At 35.9% G+C, this 20,620-nt stretch overlaps 1 protein-coding gene across 2 annotated transcripts in view; it reads right to left on the bottom strand.

The window, feature by feature from the left end:
- The window catches only part of LOC135106785 (WD repeat-containing protein 35-like), a 106,557-nt gene that overhangs the window by 44,822 nt on the left and 41,115 nt on the right, over positions 1-20,620 (bottom strand). For both annotated transcript variants that reach the window (XM_064016092.1, XM_064016091.1), the window contains exons 9-16: positions 20,283-20,501; positions 17,048-17,183; positions 16,455-16,583; positions 12,484-12,581; positions 11,549-11,712; positions 8,893-8,974; positions 5,808-5,975; positions 192-370 (exon numbers count right to left, since the gene is read on the bottom strand). In XM_064016092.1, coding sequence (XP_063872162.1) covers positions 192-370; positions 5,808-5,975; positions 8,893-8,974; positions 11,549-11,712; positions 12,484-12,581; positions 16,455-16,583; positions 17,048-17,183; positions 20,283-20,501 — 1,175 coding nt within the window. The remainder of the gene's footprint in view (positions 1-191; positions 371-5,807; positions 5,976-8,892; positions 8,975-11,548; positions 11,713-12,483; positions 12,582-16,454; positions 16,584-17,047; positions 17,184-20,282; positions 20,502-20,620) is intronic.

The raw sequence follows: 20,620 nt of genomic DNA, 5'->3' as shown, positions 1-20,620 counted from the left end.
TTTTCACACATAAAAACCCATCTAAAAGCTGATACTCTTATACCAAAATTGCAGATGCAAACAATCCCTTTCCAGTACAAGGATAGTTGTGAATACAGTTTCCCTCAGTGATAATAAATTTATCCCATATTCAAGTATCCTTCTATGTAACATGCAGTATGTAATCCCAAAATGAAGTAAGTATCACTTGCCAGAGTCTAGGATGTGGATTCTCGTCAATAAAGGCAGCAGCATCCTTAATGGACACCTTCTCCAGCAGGTCCCTCGTGTCACGGAGACTCTTCACTTCCAAGGTCAACAGATGGTCCATACAAGGGGATTCTGGTTCCCGCATCACTTCATCAAGCAACACTGCACGTATCTCAAGATCCTATTTATGGAAAATTTCTTAGGTTAAACACCTTGTTCAAAATGTGCATTAAGGAATTATCAATTGTGTTCTAGTTTATCATTTATTCCAATAAAGAGCTGACCAAGGTACATATTTATCAGCAACAGCATCACTGATAGTCCTGGTGCTTATAGTACAGTCTTTATGATTTTCTATCATCTGGCAAAAAATGATCACACCATTAATACACATCTCTCATCTAAAGCTACAAGTAAATAGAATCTTTCCTCCAATGACCTAATCAACTGATACAAAACTTTACTCAAAATCTTAACCTGACATGATGCAACTTGGATAACTCTTGCACTTTCCAAGATAAAAACAATTCAAAAAATGTTACACATCCATTCATATCCTGAAACCGTCTTTATATTTTTACCCAGAGTAAAATGATGACAATAATGGAAAAGATGCTGCAATATTTTGTTACTGAATCTGGTCAAAAGCATAAAAGATGGGAAAAAGCCTATTCATTTTGTCACTCCTTAAAAGTCAGTTCCAGAACAATTTACCATAAAGTTGGTCAATATAGTTCTCAAGGCATCTTCATACTCCATTTCTAAAGCAGTTCAAATCATAGTATGGTGAAAAAACAGAAAATGGTAGAAATTCCAGTGTTCACCAGTGAATGCAATGAAAAAGTAAAACAAAATGGTTAACTCCTATATTATTAAGTTGAACAGATTTAAGGATGAAAACAAGTAGGAAGAGTCTTGTGCAGCAAAACATTTTAACTCAACCCTACTCAGTAGAACCATGTGAGAGAATTCTCCCCATACATGGGAAGCATACTCCATACAGGGATACAGGGGCAAATAAGGTTCTTGTACTGAATAAAGAACTGGGAAGGAGAAAATAACTGGAGGAGATGACACAAGATGCCAAACTTTGTGGGAGCTGTTTTCACAAGTAATGAGGTGTCAGATTCCCAGCTGAGATTTATCTTAAAAGGACACTCACTGTCAAAGACAAGGATAACTGGGTATTACTGATGGTGGAATATTTATCTGGAAGATTGTGTTGTGTGGAAAGACGAAGAAAGTGACTTTTTGTTTAATCGGTCATTTTATGAATTTTATGATTGTTTTACTTACCAGTTTCCTCAACTCATCTTTTATTAAACACCTTATATTTTACACCTTATATTTTTCCTGTTTAATTGTGCTGCTGAATGCTCTTCTACAAACTGGTATATCAAATCAAACAAACTTCCTGTAAACTCTTTCATTCCTCATCTTCAACATTTTTGAGGTCCTGTTTTTCCAAGGCAGCTTCAGCTAATAAACACCTGGGATACAGTTTCTTGAGATAAAGTTAAAAATATATTTTTGGATGCATTCTATACTTAAGACAAAAACATTCTTGGGAATCACATATAATATTCCAAAGAACAACACAAATCCATGACACTAATCCTATAACTGATCAAATCTTGGCAAAATACTTCAGGAAACATGAATTCTTTTCTGTAATATTCTATTACTGACTTTTCAGTCACACAAAAGTGTGTGTGTGTATATATATATATATATATATATATATATATATATATATATATATATATATATATATATATATATATATATATATATATATATATATATATATATATATATATATATATATATATACTGTATTACCTAGTTGTAATTTAGAGGGCCTGAGTTATGCTCATGTGGTCCTATCTCCATACCTACACTTGTCCAATTTTTTCTTAAAGTTGTGGACACTTGTTGGCAATACTACATCCTTACTTAGCTTGTTCCATACTTCGATATTTCTCTGTGGGAAACTGTATTTCTTTATATTACTCAAACATCTTTCTTTTCCTAGCTTTTTGCTGTGTCCTTGTGTGTATCTGGTATTTTCTACCTCTCTTAGCAGCAGTTTCTCATTATCTATTTCTTACATTCTATTCCACAATTTATAAATTAATATTAAATCTCCCCTTCGTCTTCTTTGTTCCAATGTTGGCAGACTAATTTCCTTTAACCTGTCTTTATATGTTACTTCTTCCATTTCTGGAACCATCTTCATTGCCATCCATTGTATCCTTTCTAGTGTTTTCACATGTTTCTTCTTGATTCAGCATATTCCAACTTTGGTCTAATCATAGTGGTAATTATCTTTCTCATCATACCTTTATCCATGTAGTGGAATGCTGTTCCAATAATTCTTACCATTCTATATGTATCTCTGAACATCTTTACATGTTTCTCTGACTGTTGACTATCCTGTATTATCACTTCCAGATCTTTCTCTTCTTGTAATTTTATTATTTCTTCATTTCCCATTTTATATGCCCATTTTGGTCTCTTTTCACTTTTTCCATTTCCATTACATGAGACTTTTTCAAATTAAATTCCATCTCCCATTTCTTACTCCAGTCACAGATTTTATTCAAATGCTCTTGCAGAATTTCAGTCTTTGTCATTTCTTATATGTCTTTATAATTTAGCACTGTCTGCAAACAAACTTTGTTTCTTATGTCTTTATAACTTAGCACTGTCTGCAAACAAACTCATGTAACTCTTTACTCCTTCAGGCATATCATTTATGTAGATCAGGAAAAGTATTGGTGGCAGCACTGATCCTTGTGGTACTCCACTATCTACTTTTCTTGATTTCAGTTTTACTTCTTTTACTACCATTCTCATTTTATCTTCCCTTTAAGTAACTTTTCCATCCAGTTTTTTTTATTTTTCTACTTAACCTTCCTATAATTTCTAACTTCCATAATAGCCTGTTGTGTGTGTGAAATTATAAGTTTTAGAAAAAGAAAAGATGGTAGTGGTGTTATTACCTTTAGATATGGAAATTATACAAAGAAACAAATACATAGGAAAGATAGCATGGATGTCATTTCTAGTAGACTGTAGATTAAGAGATGAAGCATGGATAGCTTGATTTACGTTAGCAGGTATCAGAATCACAAGGAATTAAATTTTTAAAGATTTTGGCCCATCTTAATGAAATGAAAGTTTAGTCTAATCTGAAGTGTGTTTTTAGGTTTGAAGAGGTGGCTATAATAAAAATATCAATTTGCACCTGTCTGTGTCCCACATCTCTGTTAGATATGTCATTAAAACTTGCTTGTGCTTTAGACATATGACTTTTGATAAAGTCTGGCATTGATTTTTAATTTCAGAGTTTCCTTGATATAATTTCTAACCATTTTTCTGCATTACATCTTAGCCAAACCTAATGTTGTATCCACCCTAATCCTGATAACTCTACTTTGTTTTTCTTAACATTATTTATCAAATTATCAACTCATCAAGCATTAAAAAATATGATGGTGAAAATACATAAAGGAAGTAATGATGGTTTTCAAAGCTCATATATCAGGTGAAAATAATGCAGAAATGTGTAGATTTTATATTGAAATTAGCAAAGATATGCAGATTTGGTTTAGACCAAGCAGAGACTACAATGATTCAATGAGCAACATATGCATGAAAATCATGCTTAGTTTTTACTGATCCAAAGAAAGCCTTTGACTGGCTAACTAGAGAAATGGTGAAATTGGTTACAAGAAAGACTGGCTAAGTAGAGCACTGTTAGTAATCTGTATGAGTGTTGACATGGGTAAAAATGAATGAGGAATTGAGATACAAAATTTCTTTAAATGAGGATGTGGATCAGATGTTCATTTTGAGTCCCTCATTGTTCACTATGATTCTTGACAATGTCTTGTGTTCTCAATGTAGGTAAGGTTCATATGGGAAGTGTTGTATGCAATCTGATGCTTATTCCAAAAGATGAGGTAGAGAGATGTCAAGCTAAGACTGACAAGCTAAAACCATTGAACTCATGTAATCATGAATGGTTGTGCAAAATTTGCAGAAAGGGTACAAAACTTAAGTATATTTTATGCAATGTATGTGATGCAGGTGTGAATAAGTTGTAGAATTTTAAGTAATTTTCAGAATTTTGGAGTGTTTTGCATATGCAACATGAATGTGATCTGGGAAAACAGAAGAGAACAAATTAGTCTGAATGTCAAGTGCTTTGAATGTCTAAAGAAACTTTCTTATTTTGGGAGTTGTGGTGCAATTACTGGTGTTATGACAACAATTAGAATTAGTAAACAGAGGGAATTCATTTGACCTTTATTTTTATTGTCTGTCTTAGGAGTGCAATATTGTATGCTACTCTAATCTAGGGAGTGGAGGAGAATAGTGTTCACAGGTGAAGGTATTTGGACATGTGGATGATCAGTTGGATGCATAGATCACCAAACAACAGACTATGGTGGCAATTTCTGGGAGAAATGAATGATGAGAAGAGATAGATTGAGGTGGGAGAACATATTGTGAAGACTGCAAAAAGTGATTAGATGAAAGGAATTGATGTTTAAATACAGTTCATATTTTTTTTTTAAGTGAAGAAAACTTTCAATGAATAATTATATTAATCAAGAGCAGTGAAAACAGTGTGTTAGAAAACTACTAAACCATCATTAAGGGCACATGATATACACATACAAGTATATAGAGAATCTTTCAAAATGATGATGATCAGAAAGAACTTAACTTTTAATGCTACACTAATGCTTTCTACAGTTAGCAAGATGCAACTTTCCAAGTAGGTATGTTTCCATTTTTTAACTGACCTGTCTAGTTTATAGTGTACATTTTTACTGTCCTTTTACAAATAATAATAAAGAGCAATTTGTCTCATCCTTTGCTACATATGATTCTATGAAAATCAGTGTTCTGTATATCCACCACTAAAACATTTTTGGTATCTCTGTGCGAGATTTTCAATATATATGACAAATTTGCAAATACTGATAATTTTAGTGAGGACAAAACTGTAGAATGCTCACTCTCGTTTACTCATAAGCCTCATAAACAAATCAACCAGAGTAAGACTGAAAACAATAAACATATTACAGAGGAAAAGAGAATTTCACTCACTCATGCAAATACTGAAAGTCATAACTAACTTTTTTCTTACTTTTACTTCCCATAAATTAATCACTAATCTCCCCAAACCCAGATTACAACTTCCTGGGGCAAAACTAAAAGTAAGAGCTGTGTATAGAAAAATAAATAAAAATGCAATTGTAATCTTATAAAACTACTTTTATACAACCTCCCCCTTTCTCCCCATATGACCACACCAGTGCAATCTGTCTCATACAGTTGAGGATCCCTTGATTATACTTAATGAAGAAAATGTTCAAACATGACGAAAATGTAAAATCCATCACTTTCAAGAATGTCTTTTTTTTTTTGCCTCAAAGGTTTCTAGATTTCAAAATAATCTTATTACAAACTTATCTTCAGATTTTTTTCAATTTTCACATTGTCCATACATGTCACATTTGTAACCTATAATCAATAAGAAGTTTTATAGCATCCTGATATTGAAATTGGCAAAAACAAAGTTCACTTGTGAGGCTACAGACCTGAAAGTTACAGAGGTACCCAGAGCTGGCTATAGGTTCCTCAGGATCCATGTTCCGAAAGACATACATACGTGTCTTTTCCATCATGGCAAACAATTCTGGGTTGTCTTGAGCCCAACACATGTCCCACACATCTTTCCGTTCAAACTTCAGTATTGAACCCATCACCTGCACAGAACAAAAAATTGTCATCATTAACATAAATTTCATATGCATCTCTTTCACAGCACATAATCAAGGATTGCTTTCAGCCTAACACATGTTAATCATAAGCCTCCTAAACAAATCAACCAGAGTAAGACTGAAAACAATAAACATATTACAGAGGATGAGGGAATTTCACTCACTCATGCAATGAGGAACTGAAGCGTAAAGAAAGTTTGTTTGCGCTCCAACAACAAGGCCTGGTTCAACATTGATTGTCGTACTGCTAGAGACACTAAGCAAGCGGCTTATCGCAGGTGGTCACACTTAAGGACACGTGAAACTTGGGATGCGTACACTGTTGCCAGAGCTTCCTGTGCGGCAGTCTACAGGACTGCTGAGAGCGAATATTTTACCTCTGCTAAAGAAAAACTATCCACTGCATCTGACCCGCACAAGTGGTGGTCCACGCTGAAGTCAGTTGTCTTTGGTTTGCGACCATCTCTCCCTGCTCTGCTTTCTGATACTGGACAGCTGATCACAAGTCCAAAAGGCAAAGCTGATCTGCTGATGAAACACTTTGACTCCAAGCTCTGTCGAGCTCCAGCCCCCACCAGCGAGTTGCCTCCCGCCATGCCAGTCTTGACAAAACTGGCTTTTAGGTCTAAGGAAGTCATGAGACTACTTTTAGCACTCGACTCCCATGGCGGCACGGATCCGCTTGGGATGTTTCCTATGTTTCTGAAGGAAACAGCTGCAGTTCTTGCTCCCAAACTGAGTGCAGTCTTCAGACGCCTAATCCTGACCGGTAGTTTCCCCATGTGCTGGAGAAATGCGAACATCACAGCGATCCCTAAAGGCTCTCCATCATCTGATGCCAGCAACTATAGACCAATCTCTATCACGCCGTTACTTTCTAAGATCTTTGAACATGTTATTTCTGATCGTCTCTCTCGTTACCTTGAACACTCTCATTTGATACCAGCTAATCAGTTTGCTTATCGGAAGAACTTAGGGACTACGGATGCGCTACTCACTATCTCTCATAAGATTCAGCAAACTCTTGACTGTGGGCATGAAGCCAGGGTAGTCCAACTTGATTTCTCTGCAGCTTTTGACCGAGTCAACCATGCCGGTCTTCTCAGGAAGCTGCAATCTTTTGGTGTCGGTGGCCCGGTACTGTCCATCTTGACTCAATTTTTGACCCACCGCACCCACCGTGTGTGCGTTGATAGTTGCTACAGTGACTGGTACAGCGTCCACTCAGGTGTTCCCCAGGGTAGCGTACTGGGACCTCTGCTGTTCAATGTCTACACTTCCGATCTACTACAAATCACTAGCAATCCTATTTACGGATATGCAGATGATGTGACACTTGTTGCTACTGTTGAGTCACCGAATTCACGTCTTGATGTTAGTACATCCCTGAATGAGGATCTCAGACGTATATCTGACTGGTGTCGCACCTGGAACATGAAACTGAATGCATCAAAATCAAAATGCTTGTGTATTTCACGCTCTCGCACGCTAAATCCCCTTCACGGCCCTCTGCTTGTTGATGGCGCGCCTCTGACAGTATGTGATGAGCTTGATATTTTGGGTGTCAGATTCGACTCAAAACTGTCTTTTGAACGGCACATCAGGCGTCTTGTCAGTTCTGCCTCGCAAAAGCTTGGCATTGTGAGGAAGGCTTACCGGATTTTTGGTGACCAGTCTATCTCTGCCAGCTGCTTCCGGTGTTTTATTCTTCCACTGCTGGAGTATTGTGCTCCTGTGTGGTCTTCCGCAGCTGTGTCCCACCTCCGTCTCATTGACAGAGTTGTCTCCTCCGCTAGGTTCCTCTGTGGTGGCGAAGCAGCTTGGGATCTTGGTCACCGACGCAATGTCAGCAGTGTCTGCATGCTATATAAGATCCATGCCAACCAGCTTCACCCGCTGAATGCCTCCATCCCAAATGCATTTGTGCCCACCAGAAACACTCGACTTGCGTCAAATTCACATGCACGCTGCTTACAGCAGGTTAGGTGTCACACCAGTCAGTTTCAGCGAAGCTTTGTTCCTTGTGCTGTAAGACTTTGGAACATGCTTGACGAGGGCACATGCACTGCGAGTGATGTGCAAAAATTCAAGTCTGCTTCAAACAAAATCTTGAAGAGTCTAGTCAATTAAACTCTGGTTGCTTTTGCAGCTATACCTGTGATAAATTATGTAACTATACCTGTGATTTTATACCATCAAGTTTTAAGTAGTTATACTACATTTACTCATGTTGTCTGACATATATTAAATAAGTCAGAATTGTTGATTTTTTTTGTTGAATTTTTTTGTGAGTTTTAATAATTCTCAGTTCGTTGAGGTGTTCTTTATAATTGTTTAACCTATTTTCTCCTCCTGCTCTGATTTCATCCTACTATTGTGCTAATTGCTTTTCCTTTCTTCTTTCTACGGTCAAGGTGGGTGGCGGTTGTCATCTGGCAACTTATAGCGCTTGCGCTCGTCCCACTCTGCCTTCTCCGTTATGTTTAATAATAATAATAATAATGCAAATACTGAAGGTCATACCATCTATCTGGCTATGAATTCATATTTTTCAAGCACATGGAAACTAACCTAAGAGGTTATGTAATGAAAGGGTTGGGCACACAGATGGTTTTCAAAGTACTAAATCTGAACCTATTATGATTTGTACTTAACTTCTAATATCCATTTTTTTATATAGCTAAAACTAAAATATCCAGGCATAGCAAACAACAAAATTCAACAATTCATAAATACCAAATTTCTGATTTTCATTTACTTCTTTTAATTATTATTCTTCAATCTTTTGATTCTGATGCACTGTTGTTCTTTTGTTCTGCATATCTCAGTATGCAAAAATAGGCAATACATAAAAAATTGGGAAGAGATCAATCTTAGCATTCTAGAAAAGTGAAAAACTTACTTCTGATCCATTATTGTCTGATGATCGAGTGTCCAGATCCAGGAAGGTCAGTAATCCAGTAATGTCAATGATGGCTAAACGACTGAAAATAAACAATAATTAAAGTATAGACTTGAGACCAAGGATATATCATTATGTATGAGTCTAATAATTACTTCACTATGGAAGTCCAATCTTATGATAAAAATGTTTTTTTTCCTGGTGTAACCTGATCTAGATTACCTGAAACCCCCAAAACAAAGACAGAGGTATTTGAGTACAAAGTCATGCATGTGCTGCCTTTACTCCTCCACTCTGTCATTCCACCTCCAAGTGACCATCCTCTCTTACTGTGGTCTTCTATGTCATTCATATACCTTATTTTCACTATCCATCCTCCCACTTAGGCCAAACAATCTATGTATTTTTCTCACCCATACCAGTATCTAATGCTTAACTCCCCTTGCACTGGTGCTCATGCACTGTCTGTTATACTGTTATAGAGACTATTATTGTTCACATTACATTTCTCAAATAACTATGCAACTCATTTGCACAGAACACATTCTTGACCTGTGCATATTACTCCACATCAAAATCTATGATTTATACATCAATGCCTGCAGGAGTGTACCATTCCTGAAACCTCTCTTTACCACACTGGATCCATTTCTCCCTTTCATAACCCTTGTAAGTAATTCTAAGATTGACCGATCTTTCACAACTCTCTCATTTCTCCATTCATTTTGAAAGGCAGTCTCTATATACAAACTCTTTCACTTACTTCATTCTTCCTCCTTCCAAAACTACCTCAAGCTTTCCTACTGCTGACACATTAATCCTATAAAGTGTACTTCCTTACTTTCATCTTTGTCCTTGTATGAAGTACCTTATTTATTTACTCTTATTTTTGGCCAAGTGCATAATATGCATTTGGCATAATGAGGGACATTAAAAAATTTTCTGCCTTACCCAGAAAATGTCACAAGCATAATCATAGTTCAAAAATTATTTTCAGAATAATCTCCTTGAATTCAATAAACTTTTTCCAGTGATGTTCAAGCATTGTTATGACATCACTGAAGACTGTCTCCTGGAACTCTAAATACAAGGTGAGTAATATTCAATGGGCAGCTACTGAAGCTTGCAGTAGGCTGCTTCAGCCAATGCCAGCATATGGGGCGTCATTAACAATGTTCACCCTGGGTTCAGAGGGCAGTGAACCTGAATGCTCTCTTTTGAGCCAGGAGGCTCAAGGCAGTATGAGGCTATATAAGGGGACTGACAATGGAAAGTGAGACAGAGGTACTCCTTCTGGCACTGACTCCACACAGCACCAGTTTCTGCCCTTCGTCACCCACAAGCATTCTTGGCTTTGAGGAAGGCACACACCCACACTTCTGGGCCACACCATGCCACAGTTCTCCTTGCCCCATGCCTATGTGCAACCCTGAGTGGCCATCTCCAGCTGCTGACCCCGACACCTACCCCATACGCCTCACTTACCTCAGCCCAACAAGTGAGGTGAGACAGACAGTGATTATGCCACAGAACTCCAACTTTGTCTTGTCTTGGGTTATTTGTGACAGTAAAAAGTAATGAAAAAGATCAGTCAGTGCATAATCTTGCCTCAGCCATCAACAGGATAGCCATATGCTAGAGAGCAACAGCATGCCTGCCCTAAGTTTTCCCCTGCATTTCATCTTGATGTCTCCTTTCAACTTTCACATTTCTAATGCATAACCTTACTCATTAAAGGAATTATTCTTTTCCAAGTAGTTTATCATGATAACATCCTTATAATTTCATATCTCATCAACTCCATCACCTACCCAGTGCAGCCACTAGCTTGAACTTCCTGAGTACCAGATATTGTTTCCACTATTTGCTTTGAATTCATGATTTAAGTTCATGTAAGGAAACCATGTTCCATACTGGTCATCAAACTCTTGCAGAAATTAATCATCTAGCAGATAGCTTGCATATCCACGAAATATCAAGATATGTAGTGTGCAATGAAGATCACAGACACGCGGTTTCTGCAACATGATGCACAATTTAACATCTGGTTGCTAAAACCAAGTAATGTCAATCACTTCCTGAAGTTTTTGGATTTCCTAGCCTGGATAATTTTCTGTACTGCCCCTGCCTGCCTGAATTCAGCTGCCCATTTTATACTGAAAAAGGAATGTGAGTCTTCACTAAGTGCACTGACTTGATCTTCATGAGTTTTCTTAGAGGTTGCATCCTTTTATTTATTCATTTTTTTTATTTATTTATTTATTTTTTTTTTTTTTGTGAACACAGGTTTAATTCTTACTTAATAGTATTTGTAAACATAGGCCCACAGAAACATAAAACATGGGAAACTGTAAAAGACCAGCTGGCCTACACAAGGCAGCTCCTGACCACTTAAAATTTACTACCTACCATCTTCATTCCACTTAGCTACTTTCAATGGGTCTTGCCTATAATACAAGAGAGGAAAACCATTGTATTTTTTTTTTTTTTAAATATGTATCAAAGGATTCCATCATGCAATGACTCAAAAATGCTGTAGCTGTGACATACATTCTGTGAAATGAAATCAAAATCTTGAATGACTCATATACAGCTATGTTTTATTTATAGGTAAAACTTATTTTCATCAAGAAGCTTATCAAACTTTTGCACTTACGAAGAGTTACAGTTAAGTGCAAGGCGGTGAGGGCGGCAAGGCAATGAATATCGAGCTGTAAGGGCAACATGAGGCAAGGTGTAGCGCTGCAGGGCTCCAGATTCTCTACCAACAACCAATATTCTTTCACTTGCAGTCATGGAACATATTGGGTCATTTGTGGCCTGAAAATAAAGATATAAACTAAGTTTCTTTATCCTTATGTTGAAAGGAGATATTTTATAAGGATAAACATCAAAGTGATTATTTCTTAACTTGGAGATAAGGCAAAAGATGGTTCAATAATGCAAAAGTAGCTGAATGTGGAAAGAGCACCCTGCAACATGGATTAATAGTTTGAGATGTGTGGCAAGAAGTGCAGAGTAACAAAAAAAATGGCATATACTATACCAAGAAAGAAAAGGTAGATACTGAAAGAACCAGACAGCAAGAAGAGTTACAAGGATTTCACTAGAGGAGCCAAGAGTGAATGAAAAATTTTAAGAAAGAGTGGATGCAACTGTGCAAGATAAGAGAAAGCTGAGTAAATCAATGAAGAGTTGTACCAAAGAAGCATACCTGATTGCCAAAATGTAAACCTAAGGAAGCATTGTGCAGAATAAAGAATGACACCTTGCAGAACAGCAGTGTCAAATATCAACTGAATGTGTAATTTTGGGTGTGTTATGCAAGTCAGGAAAAAAGACATTAAGTGGAGGAATCCATGGAAGATTCATTAAATGTCTAATTTTAATACAGCGCTGATCAATTTCTCACATAACCAGAGTACAATTCAGTGACAAAAAGGTTCACTGAAGACTTGTTTATCAGCTGTGCCCTGCTTGAATGACAAATATACCTGCTCTGTATTAAGTGGTCACACATTAAATAAATCTTCCTGGAGCTGTTTCACTGTATGACTATGTAGAGATGATACTGAAACAAAACTTACAAACCTCATACAGTTTGTCCCCTTCTCTGAATACATCAGACATACCAGTGGGGGCATCATCAATGTGGTACAGTCGTTCTTGTCGTTCTAATTTACTTGCACCTGTATGTGTAAGATATCAAAGAGTGAATAGTTTAGATGAATGATAAAGGCTCCTGAAAAGTTTTCATTAAAATATTACAAAAAAAAAACATTTAAAGAAACATAATTACCAACCCTCTCCATAAAATCATAAAATCAAAGTGGGTCATTTAGCAATATCAAGAAAGTAACAGATTTACACTTGTTATCTCAGTTTCTCTGCTATATGGGAAATGATGGTTCAGTTCAGTATGGCAAAAAAAACCACTGAAACTGACACACAAGGAATGGTCAAACAAAACTGGAAACCATACATGAGGACAAATAAGATAAAGGTTATCAAGCAAGTATTTACTTGAACTTACTTTACTTGAACAACTTGAACTACATTTTTTTTTTTTGGGGGGGAGGGGTTAGGAGGGTATTAATTTCTCAATGTATTGAAAGGCTTACTTTTTCTGTATTGGTAATCTGAGGTACATATTTCTATTTAAACAAACTAATTTATGCATTTTTCATGTATTATGGTTAATTGGCTAAATATGAGAAAAATCAGTCTTCTTATGTTTGTAAGTGTTAATATTTGCTTGCCAGAAGGAGGACTTGGCTGGGGGTGCCCAAAAGCACAACTTTTTGGGGAAGGAAAAAAAAGTGACCATAGCTTTGGCATCTAGCAATATCATGAAGTTTTTCCACCAATATTCATCACATCTCCATAATTATAGTTAAAATGTAATCTTTATCCCTTATATATTTTTGCTTTTGCAAAGTGGTACATGTAGACAAGGAATTTTTTCATGTACAAAAATGTACATACATATTGATAGGATATAACAAAACATCAGAATATATAATAACTAAGCCTCCCAGTATATCACAAGCTTTCTAGACTCACTGGAATGACTTATTCAGCATTTAACTGTGTAAGATATTTGCTTTTACATCTCACTGACACATATTAACCTATCTTTACATAAGAAAGGAAAATAAAAATTTCAGAATTAACAAAAAATAAGGAGCCTTCTAGGATGAATGTCAACATATGGAAAAAGCAAATAAAAACAGGATAAATATGAAAAGAATAGCATTCTGTCTTGCCTCCCAAATTCTTCTCTTTCTGCTGGAACTGCCACACACAGCACACCTTCTCCAAAAAACTCCTTCATTGATAAAAAGTGTCAAAATCTTTCAAGATCTAACTCCCCTCGTGACTTCTTGCCTCTAGCTAAAAATATCTCCAATAACTTTGCTTCTTTTTTCCCTCTCTTATTTCAACCAGATGGCACCACTGCTATCACATCTATCTCTAAAGCTGAACTCTTTGCTCAAACATTTGCTAAAAACTCAACCTTGGATGATTCAGGGCTTGTTCCTCCCTCTCCTCCACCCTCTGACTACTTCATACTACCTACTAAAATTCTTTGCAGTGATGTTTTTTATGCCCTCACTGGCCTACACCATCAGAAGGCTTATGGACCTGATGGGGTCCCTCCAAATGTTCTTCAAAACTGTGCCTCCATGCTTGCACCATGCCTAGTCAAACTCTTTCAACTCTGTCTGTCAACATCTACCTTTCCTTATAGCTGGAAGTTTGCCTACATTCCTAAAAAGGGTGACCATTCTAATCCCTCAAACTACTGTCCTATTGCTTTCATTTCCTGCCTATCTAAAGTTTTACAATCTATCCTCAACAGGAAGATTCTTAAACATCTATCACTTCACATCCTTGTATCTGATTGCCAGTATGGGTTCTGTCAAGGCCGCTCTACTGGTAATCTTCTGGCTTTCCTTACTGAGCCTTGGTCATCCTCTTTTAGAGATTTCTGGTGAAACTTTTGCAGTTGCCTTGGATATATTAAAAGCTTTTGATAGAGTCTGGCACAAAGCTTTGATTTCCAAACTACCCTCGTGCAGCTTCTATCCTTCTCTCTGTAACTTCATCTCAAGTTTCCTTTCTGACCATTCTATTGCTGCTGTGGTAGATGGTCACTGTTCTTCTCCTAAATCTATTAACAGTGGTGTTCCTCAGGGTTCTGTCCTGTCACCCACTCTCTTCTTACTATTCATCAATGACCTTCTAAACCAAACTTATTGTCCTATCCACTCCTACACTGATGATACCACCCTGCACTTTTCCATGGCTTTTCATAGACGTGCAACACTTTAGGAAGTAAACATACATTTCACGCAGGAAAGCCACAGAACACCTGACTTCTGATCTTTCTAAAATTTCTGACTGGGAAAGAGCAAGCTCAATTCCTCTATCTATCAACTCAACACAACCTTCCAGACAACTATCCCCTCTTCTTCAATGACACTCAACTGTCCCCCTCTTCTACACTGAACATCCTCAGTCTGTCCTTTAATTATAATCTGAACTGGAAACTTCACATCTCATCTCTAGCTAAAATAGCTTCTACGAAGTTAGGCATTCTAAGACGTCTCCACCAGCTTTTCTCACCCACCCCCCCCTGGCAGCTAACTCTGTACAAGGGCCTTATATATCCATGTATGGATATATAAGGCCACACAGACACCCACAGACATGTGAAGCTTTTAGTCTCATCAACTCCTCTCCTCTAACTGACTGTCTTCAGCCTCTCTCTCATCGCCGCAATGTTGCATCTATAGCTGTCTTGTACCGCTATTTTCATGCTAACTGCTCTTCTGATCTTGCTAACTGCATGCCTTCCCTCCTCCCAAGGCCTCGCTGCACAAGACTTTTTTCTTTCTCTCACCCCTATTCTGTCCACCTCTCTAATGCAAGAGTTAACCACTATTCTCAGTCATTCATCCCTTTCTCTGGTAAACTCTGGAACTCCCTGCCAGCTTCTGTATTTCCACCTACCTATGACTTGAATTCCTTCAAGAGGGAGGTTTCAAAACACTTATCCTTCAATTTTTGACTACTGCTTTAGACCCTTTTGTGGGACTGGTATTTCAGTGGGCTTTTTTTTTATTGGATTTTTGTTGCCCTTGGCCAGTGTCCCTCCTACAAAAAAAAAAAAAAAAAAAAAAAATACTGTCATGAAAATCATTGTCATCTGCTTCTTCCACTTCCCAGAAACAGTGACTTATCAAGATGTGTCAAAGATCAGCATAGTTGGAAGAAACTGAATTAGAGAACAGAAATTTAATCGACTATTAAAAATAAAATAAAATAAAAAAGAACACAGCAAAACATAAGCTACAGGAGGAACTTAAAAAATCTTTTAACAAAAAGAAACTCAAAAGAAATAATATCTCATAGGAAGAGTAGGAAGATAACTTCATTTTTTTAAATATATCTCCTCAGTTGATTTCAATGAAACAAAGACTCAGTATAAGCAAAAGGAATAGATGTTGATGAAACAGTCATATTTCCAAATTTAGTAATATACAAATTTACAATATAAATATTTTTTTTCTGAAAAAATCAGCAATATATTAACTACAGTATTATATAAAAATTCATAGCTGAAAATATTACAAAGGATAAAAAACATAATTCCATAACTCCATAGAAAGATACTATGAATAACCTTTCTTGCAAGAGATGCACATGACCATACAGTAATGACCTTAGAAAGATGAGTTTTTAAATCATAAGCTGAGGGTTATGAGGAGGAAGAGGGTCTTTTGAACTATAACATCTAATCAGTGGTGCTAACTTTCCAAAATCACAATATTTCACAACTTAAATTTTGTTGAATTCTATCAGCCAGTCTCCTTAATGTAGTATGAAAATAATCATATTCTTTGATATGATTTGATTGATGATATAATGCTAAATACATGATCATTATTAGCAAATTAATGCTATTAATAATGCTAGTAAATAAAAGGATATTGCAGAGCCTATCTCAGAAAAAATCAGATAATAATATATCTCAGAAAAATCAGATAATACATTACTTATTAGTTCAATGGAGCTATGGGCCTTGGGTGTCTTGAAGTGCCACAAGTAGAAGTTCTCTTTTGAGGCAGCAAACACATAGCTGCTTGTCATTGTCAAGTAATGAGGCTCAATGTCAATGTATTTACCTGTGAAGAGAACATATGCACTAAATGTAAAGTTTATGTCATGTGAATATAACTCAATATCTAGTTATTCTATGGCTTACTTAATTAATAATTAATAACTGTATTGCCTCAAGTCAGAATATTGCCACTTGCATAGCCTCAAACCAGGGCACAACTAGAATACCCATTGAAATACTGAGCAACTGATCTGGAAGCTCAAATAAATCTGGGGTTCAGCAGAATGTCAGGGATGTGTCAGGGATTGATCCCATGACCAGAGCATGAGAGCCCAGCACATTATTAATTGAGCAATAAGGTGCACCCTCTATCCGGGAGAGGTTGCGGAGCTCCTATGCTTGGGCATTTGTGATATTTTTAATGGATTCTTTAAAAAATTTTGAGATTCGAAGGAGTTAGTATCATTGAAGAATGGTGGTGCTAGTAATGTAATTCATAACTAAACCCAGTAGCTCACAACTACTTACTATCCACAGGTGTCCCAATAGCATTGCAGATGATAAGGCCAAACTGTCCTGAGCCATCATCAGTTCGTACAGCCAATACACAATGTTCCCCAGATGATGCCATTCCCATCAGATATTTGATGTGCTTGATAAAATGCTGCAAGAAATCAAAGAAATCTTAAAAAAAAAATTTTTGATGAATGATATGAAATGAAAAACTAGGACACATACACATTAAAATATAGTTTATCAGATATACATCCTCATCTACATAATATAAGCTTATATCAATAACCTTCAATTTTAATCCAAATAGTCCACACACCTGTAAACTTCATAGTGCAAGGATGTCCAAAATTGTCCAATGATCAAAGTCTGTTTAGTATCACTAAAGAAATCACCTGACAAACATTATGGAGTCACTTGACATGATTTGAGACTGCTTTTTCAACTCAATTTTTTTACAATTTCAAACTATATTGTTATCTGCAAAAGAGAGGACTTGCTATTCCATAATTTCTTCAGTTCCATATTTCTCTTATCACTATTAATTTTTTGTGCCAATAATCATGTCTTATGAATGAATGGCAAGGAGAAATACATAATACTTCACAGTCATAAGCCACATGAGATTAGAGGTGTACATGTCCTATTTTTATTAGATGGGTGTGAGGAAATGGCCAGCAACCTCACAAAAAGGTGCAATATAATATAATGTAAGGAAAAATAGAAATCAAAGAAAACTTGGCACTGAGCCAGGGCATGTGAATGCCCATTAGGAGATTCACCTCCCTCTCACACCCTTTCCCCAATGTTCTCATTTGATGATCTAAAACAAAAAGACTATTCAATAATGAGAATGATCAGATGCATCCAGGCCAACTATATTTAAGCTCCACCTAAGAATGACAGATATGAACAGAAGAGAAATGAACACCTTACAGGACAGATTACTCTTCATGGACAACTTTCAGCTTTGCCAGTTCATTCCTTTATGTGCAAAGAAAAATCTTGCTTCTTGAACCCAAGTTAGTTAAGGGTAATTGATTTCCCACACTTAAGAAACATTTCAAATAGGATAAATTATGTGTGTAGTATTATGTAGAAAATATTAATTTCATCACATGTAAATGACTAGATTTATAATATTGTGAAATGTGTGTAGTATTATGCAGAAAACATTTGCATTCACATATAAATTACTCAATTTATAATGTTGTGAAAAGTGTTAAGTGATAACAGGTGAAAAGACTATCTTGTGCTGTTTGGTGTTATATAAGAAATAAGACTAACTCACTTTAAAAATGTCACTGAAAGTTTAAGTAACATCAGTTAATAATTAGTTTGGCCATGATTCCCAATAATTAAATTTCTGAAAATAAACAAATCATTGTTTATTATATGAAAATTAAAAAAATCAACCATGTTCCTCATTTGGAGTTTTGAATAATTTCTGCCAAACATTATATAAAATCTATATATATATATATATATATATATATATATATATATATATATATATATATATATATATATATATATATATATATATATATATATATATATATATATATATATATATATATATAGTAAAAAGAATTATACAGTAAGTAAATGCAGTTCAAGCATGACCATAATCAAAATATTATTTCAATGACAACTGGTTCATGTACAGGAACAATTCTCAAATGACATATTAACATCAATATGATTATGAATCTTAACATGGTATCCAAGTAATAAAATCCTGGTCCTTGGGTGAAATTTGCAGTAGCATATGTAGTATACAGTCTTTAGTAAACTGAAATTTGGATGGAATTGAGGGAGAAAATATTCCTGACTCCTGACTTGGCTTACATTTTGTATTTTCCCATAATATGCATTGTTTTTATTACACATTTTTCTAACAGCAAGGGCACATCCTGGGATGCCTTGTGTGCATTATAGCAAACTTGACTATATTACATGACCAAGAAGCTAAATGAGCATTCCAAACATTTCTTGCAGCCATTAAATGTTTTTGTATTTAGGCAAAAAAGAAGGGCTGGACCAAAATGACTACAGAATGGGAGAAAGTCTAATTAAATTATATCTCACCTAATAATGTCAAATCTGGACTTAACAAGCATAAACTGATGCCACTTTCCCCAAAAAACCATGATTACTGTAAGATCAAGGTCAGCCCAGCAAACTTACTTCTTTCCTGATATTGAAGGTAAAGCTTGTTCTGAAAATTGGAATTGTAGTTCTAGAATCTCCTATATCATCAGCTCAGCACTGCTTCACCAGCTACATGTTCCCTTCAGCCTTGAAATCATCATCACTTCTTTCTTTCAAAAATTATTTCAGACGAGAATAATTTTTGCCAAAGAATTATCACATTCAATGAAATTCCCCCAATTTTTATATTTATAATAAGACATCTCTGTTCATTTCTGCTTTATTATCAATATAAGTATTGCATATAAAATTTCCTTACATCCTCTAAATTCTTATGTCGCAAGCCAATACTCAATCACTGCAATAAATGAGAATGTTTAGTTATAGTTATATTTTCTAGTTCTTCCTTAACAGTAAATTCCCTATGAAATTATGTTCATCAGTTTTGCTGCCAAAACAACATGAATTTGCAATCAAAATTATCAAGCATTTTTTCAATACCTAAGATTGTTGGTCCGTACAGTAGCTCCAAAAAATGAGGTCTACATTCAGACACAGTGGACATTATTTGACACATATGATGATTATGGTGGCAACAGTTGGTAGCCTTGTATACTAGGGATGGTTGCTGTATATTATGACTTGGAAAATTGATCAGCATATCAGCATCACATCAAGCCATGCATGCAACACACAATCAGGCAGCAGGTTTCATACTGTTCATTATGCCACAGTTCACACCAGTCTAAATATAGTTTTGGTAGCTACTGTACATGATGACAATTTTTATTTTTTTGTTTTTACCATTTTTTTAACACTTGCATCTCTTTCAGTCCAGAAGTATCCCCTATGGGAAAGACCTATGTCTTATTTGTTTTCTCTCTCTGAAATGTACAAAATGTAAAAATTGGTGGTGTTCACTGAAAATGTATACCCTTTGTTATTTATTCCTTACTTCAATATACAGATCTCTTTTAGAGAGACAGAAATGGCTTGACAAAAAAAAAGGTAAACATGAATGTGTCTGCAATCGATATCTTACCTTAAATGTATAAAAGAAAAGAATAACAATGGTTAAAGCCACAATCCATCATACCTCATTGTTCTTGGTATCCCAGAAGGTGACACAAGCCTCAGAGCGGTCAGGCTTTGTAAAAGTGTACACAACAGTGTTGGAGAAGAAGCACCATCGATAATCTGGACGGATGTTTGCAAAATAAATGAAGGAATCAACTGCCAAAGCAATACGGAGGGAGCCACCTTCCCAAGAACATGCTGTTATTTGCTTGCCAGGCACTTTCAAAGTTCGCAGATGCTGAAAAAAAATTTATGTGTGAATTAGATATTATATATGAAATTATATAAAATATCAGGAACTTATCCTATATCACATGTGTGTAGTACTTTGTCCTATAGACTGTTAGTAACAGATCA

The sequence above is a fragment of the Scylla paramamosain genome, chromosome 14 (genome assembly GCF_035594125.1).
Source record: "Scylla paramamosain isolate STU-SP2022 chromosome 14, ASM3559412v1, whole genome shotgun sequence".
In the NCBI taxonomy this organism is placed as follows: domain Eukaryota; kingdom Metazoa; phylum Arthropoda; class Malacostraca; order Decapoda; family Portunidae; genus Scylla; species Scylla paramamosain.
This window is presented reverse-complemented; position numbering and strand designations above follow the sequence as displayed.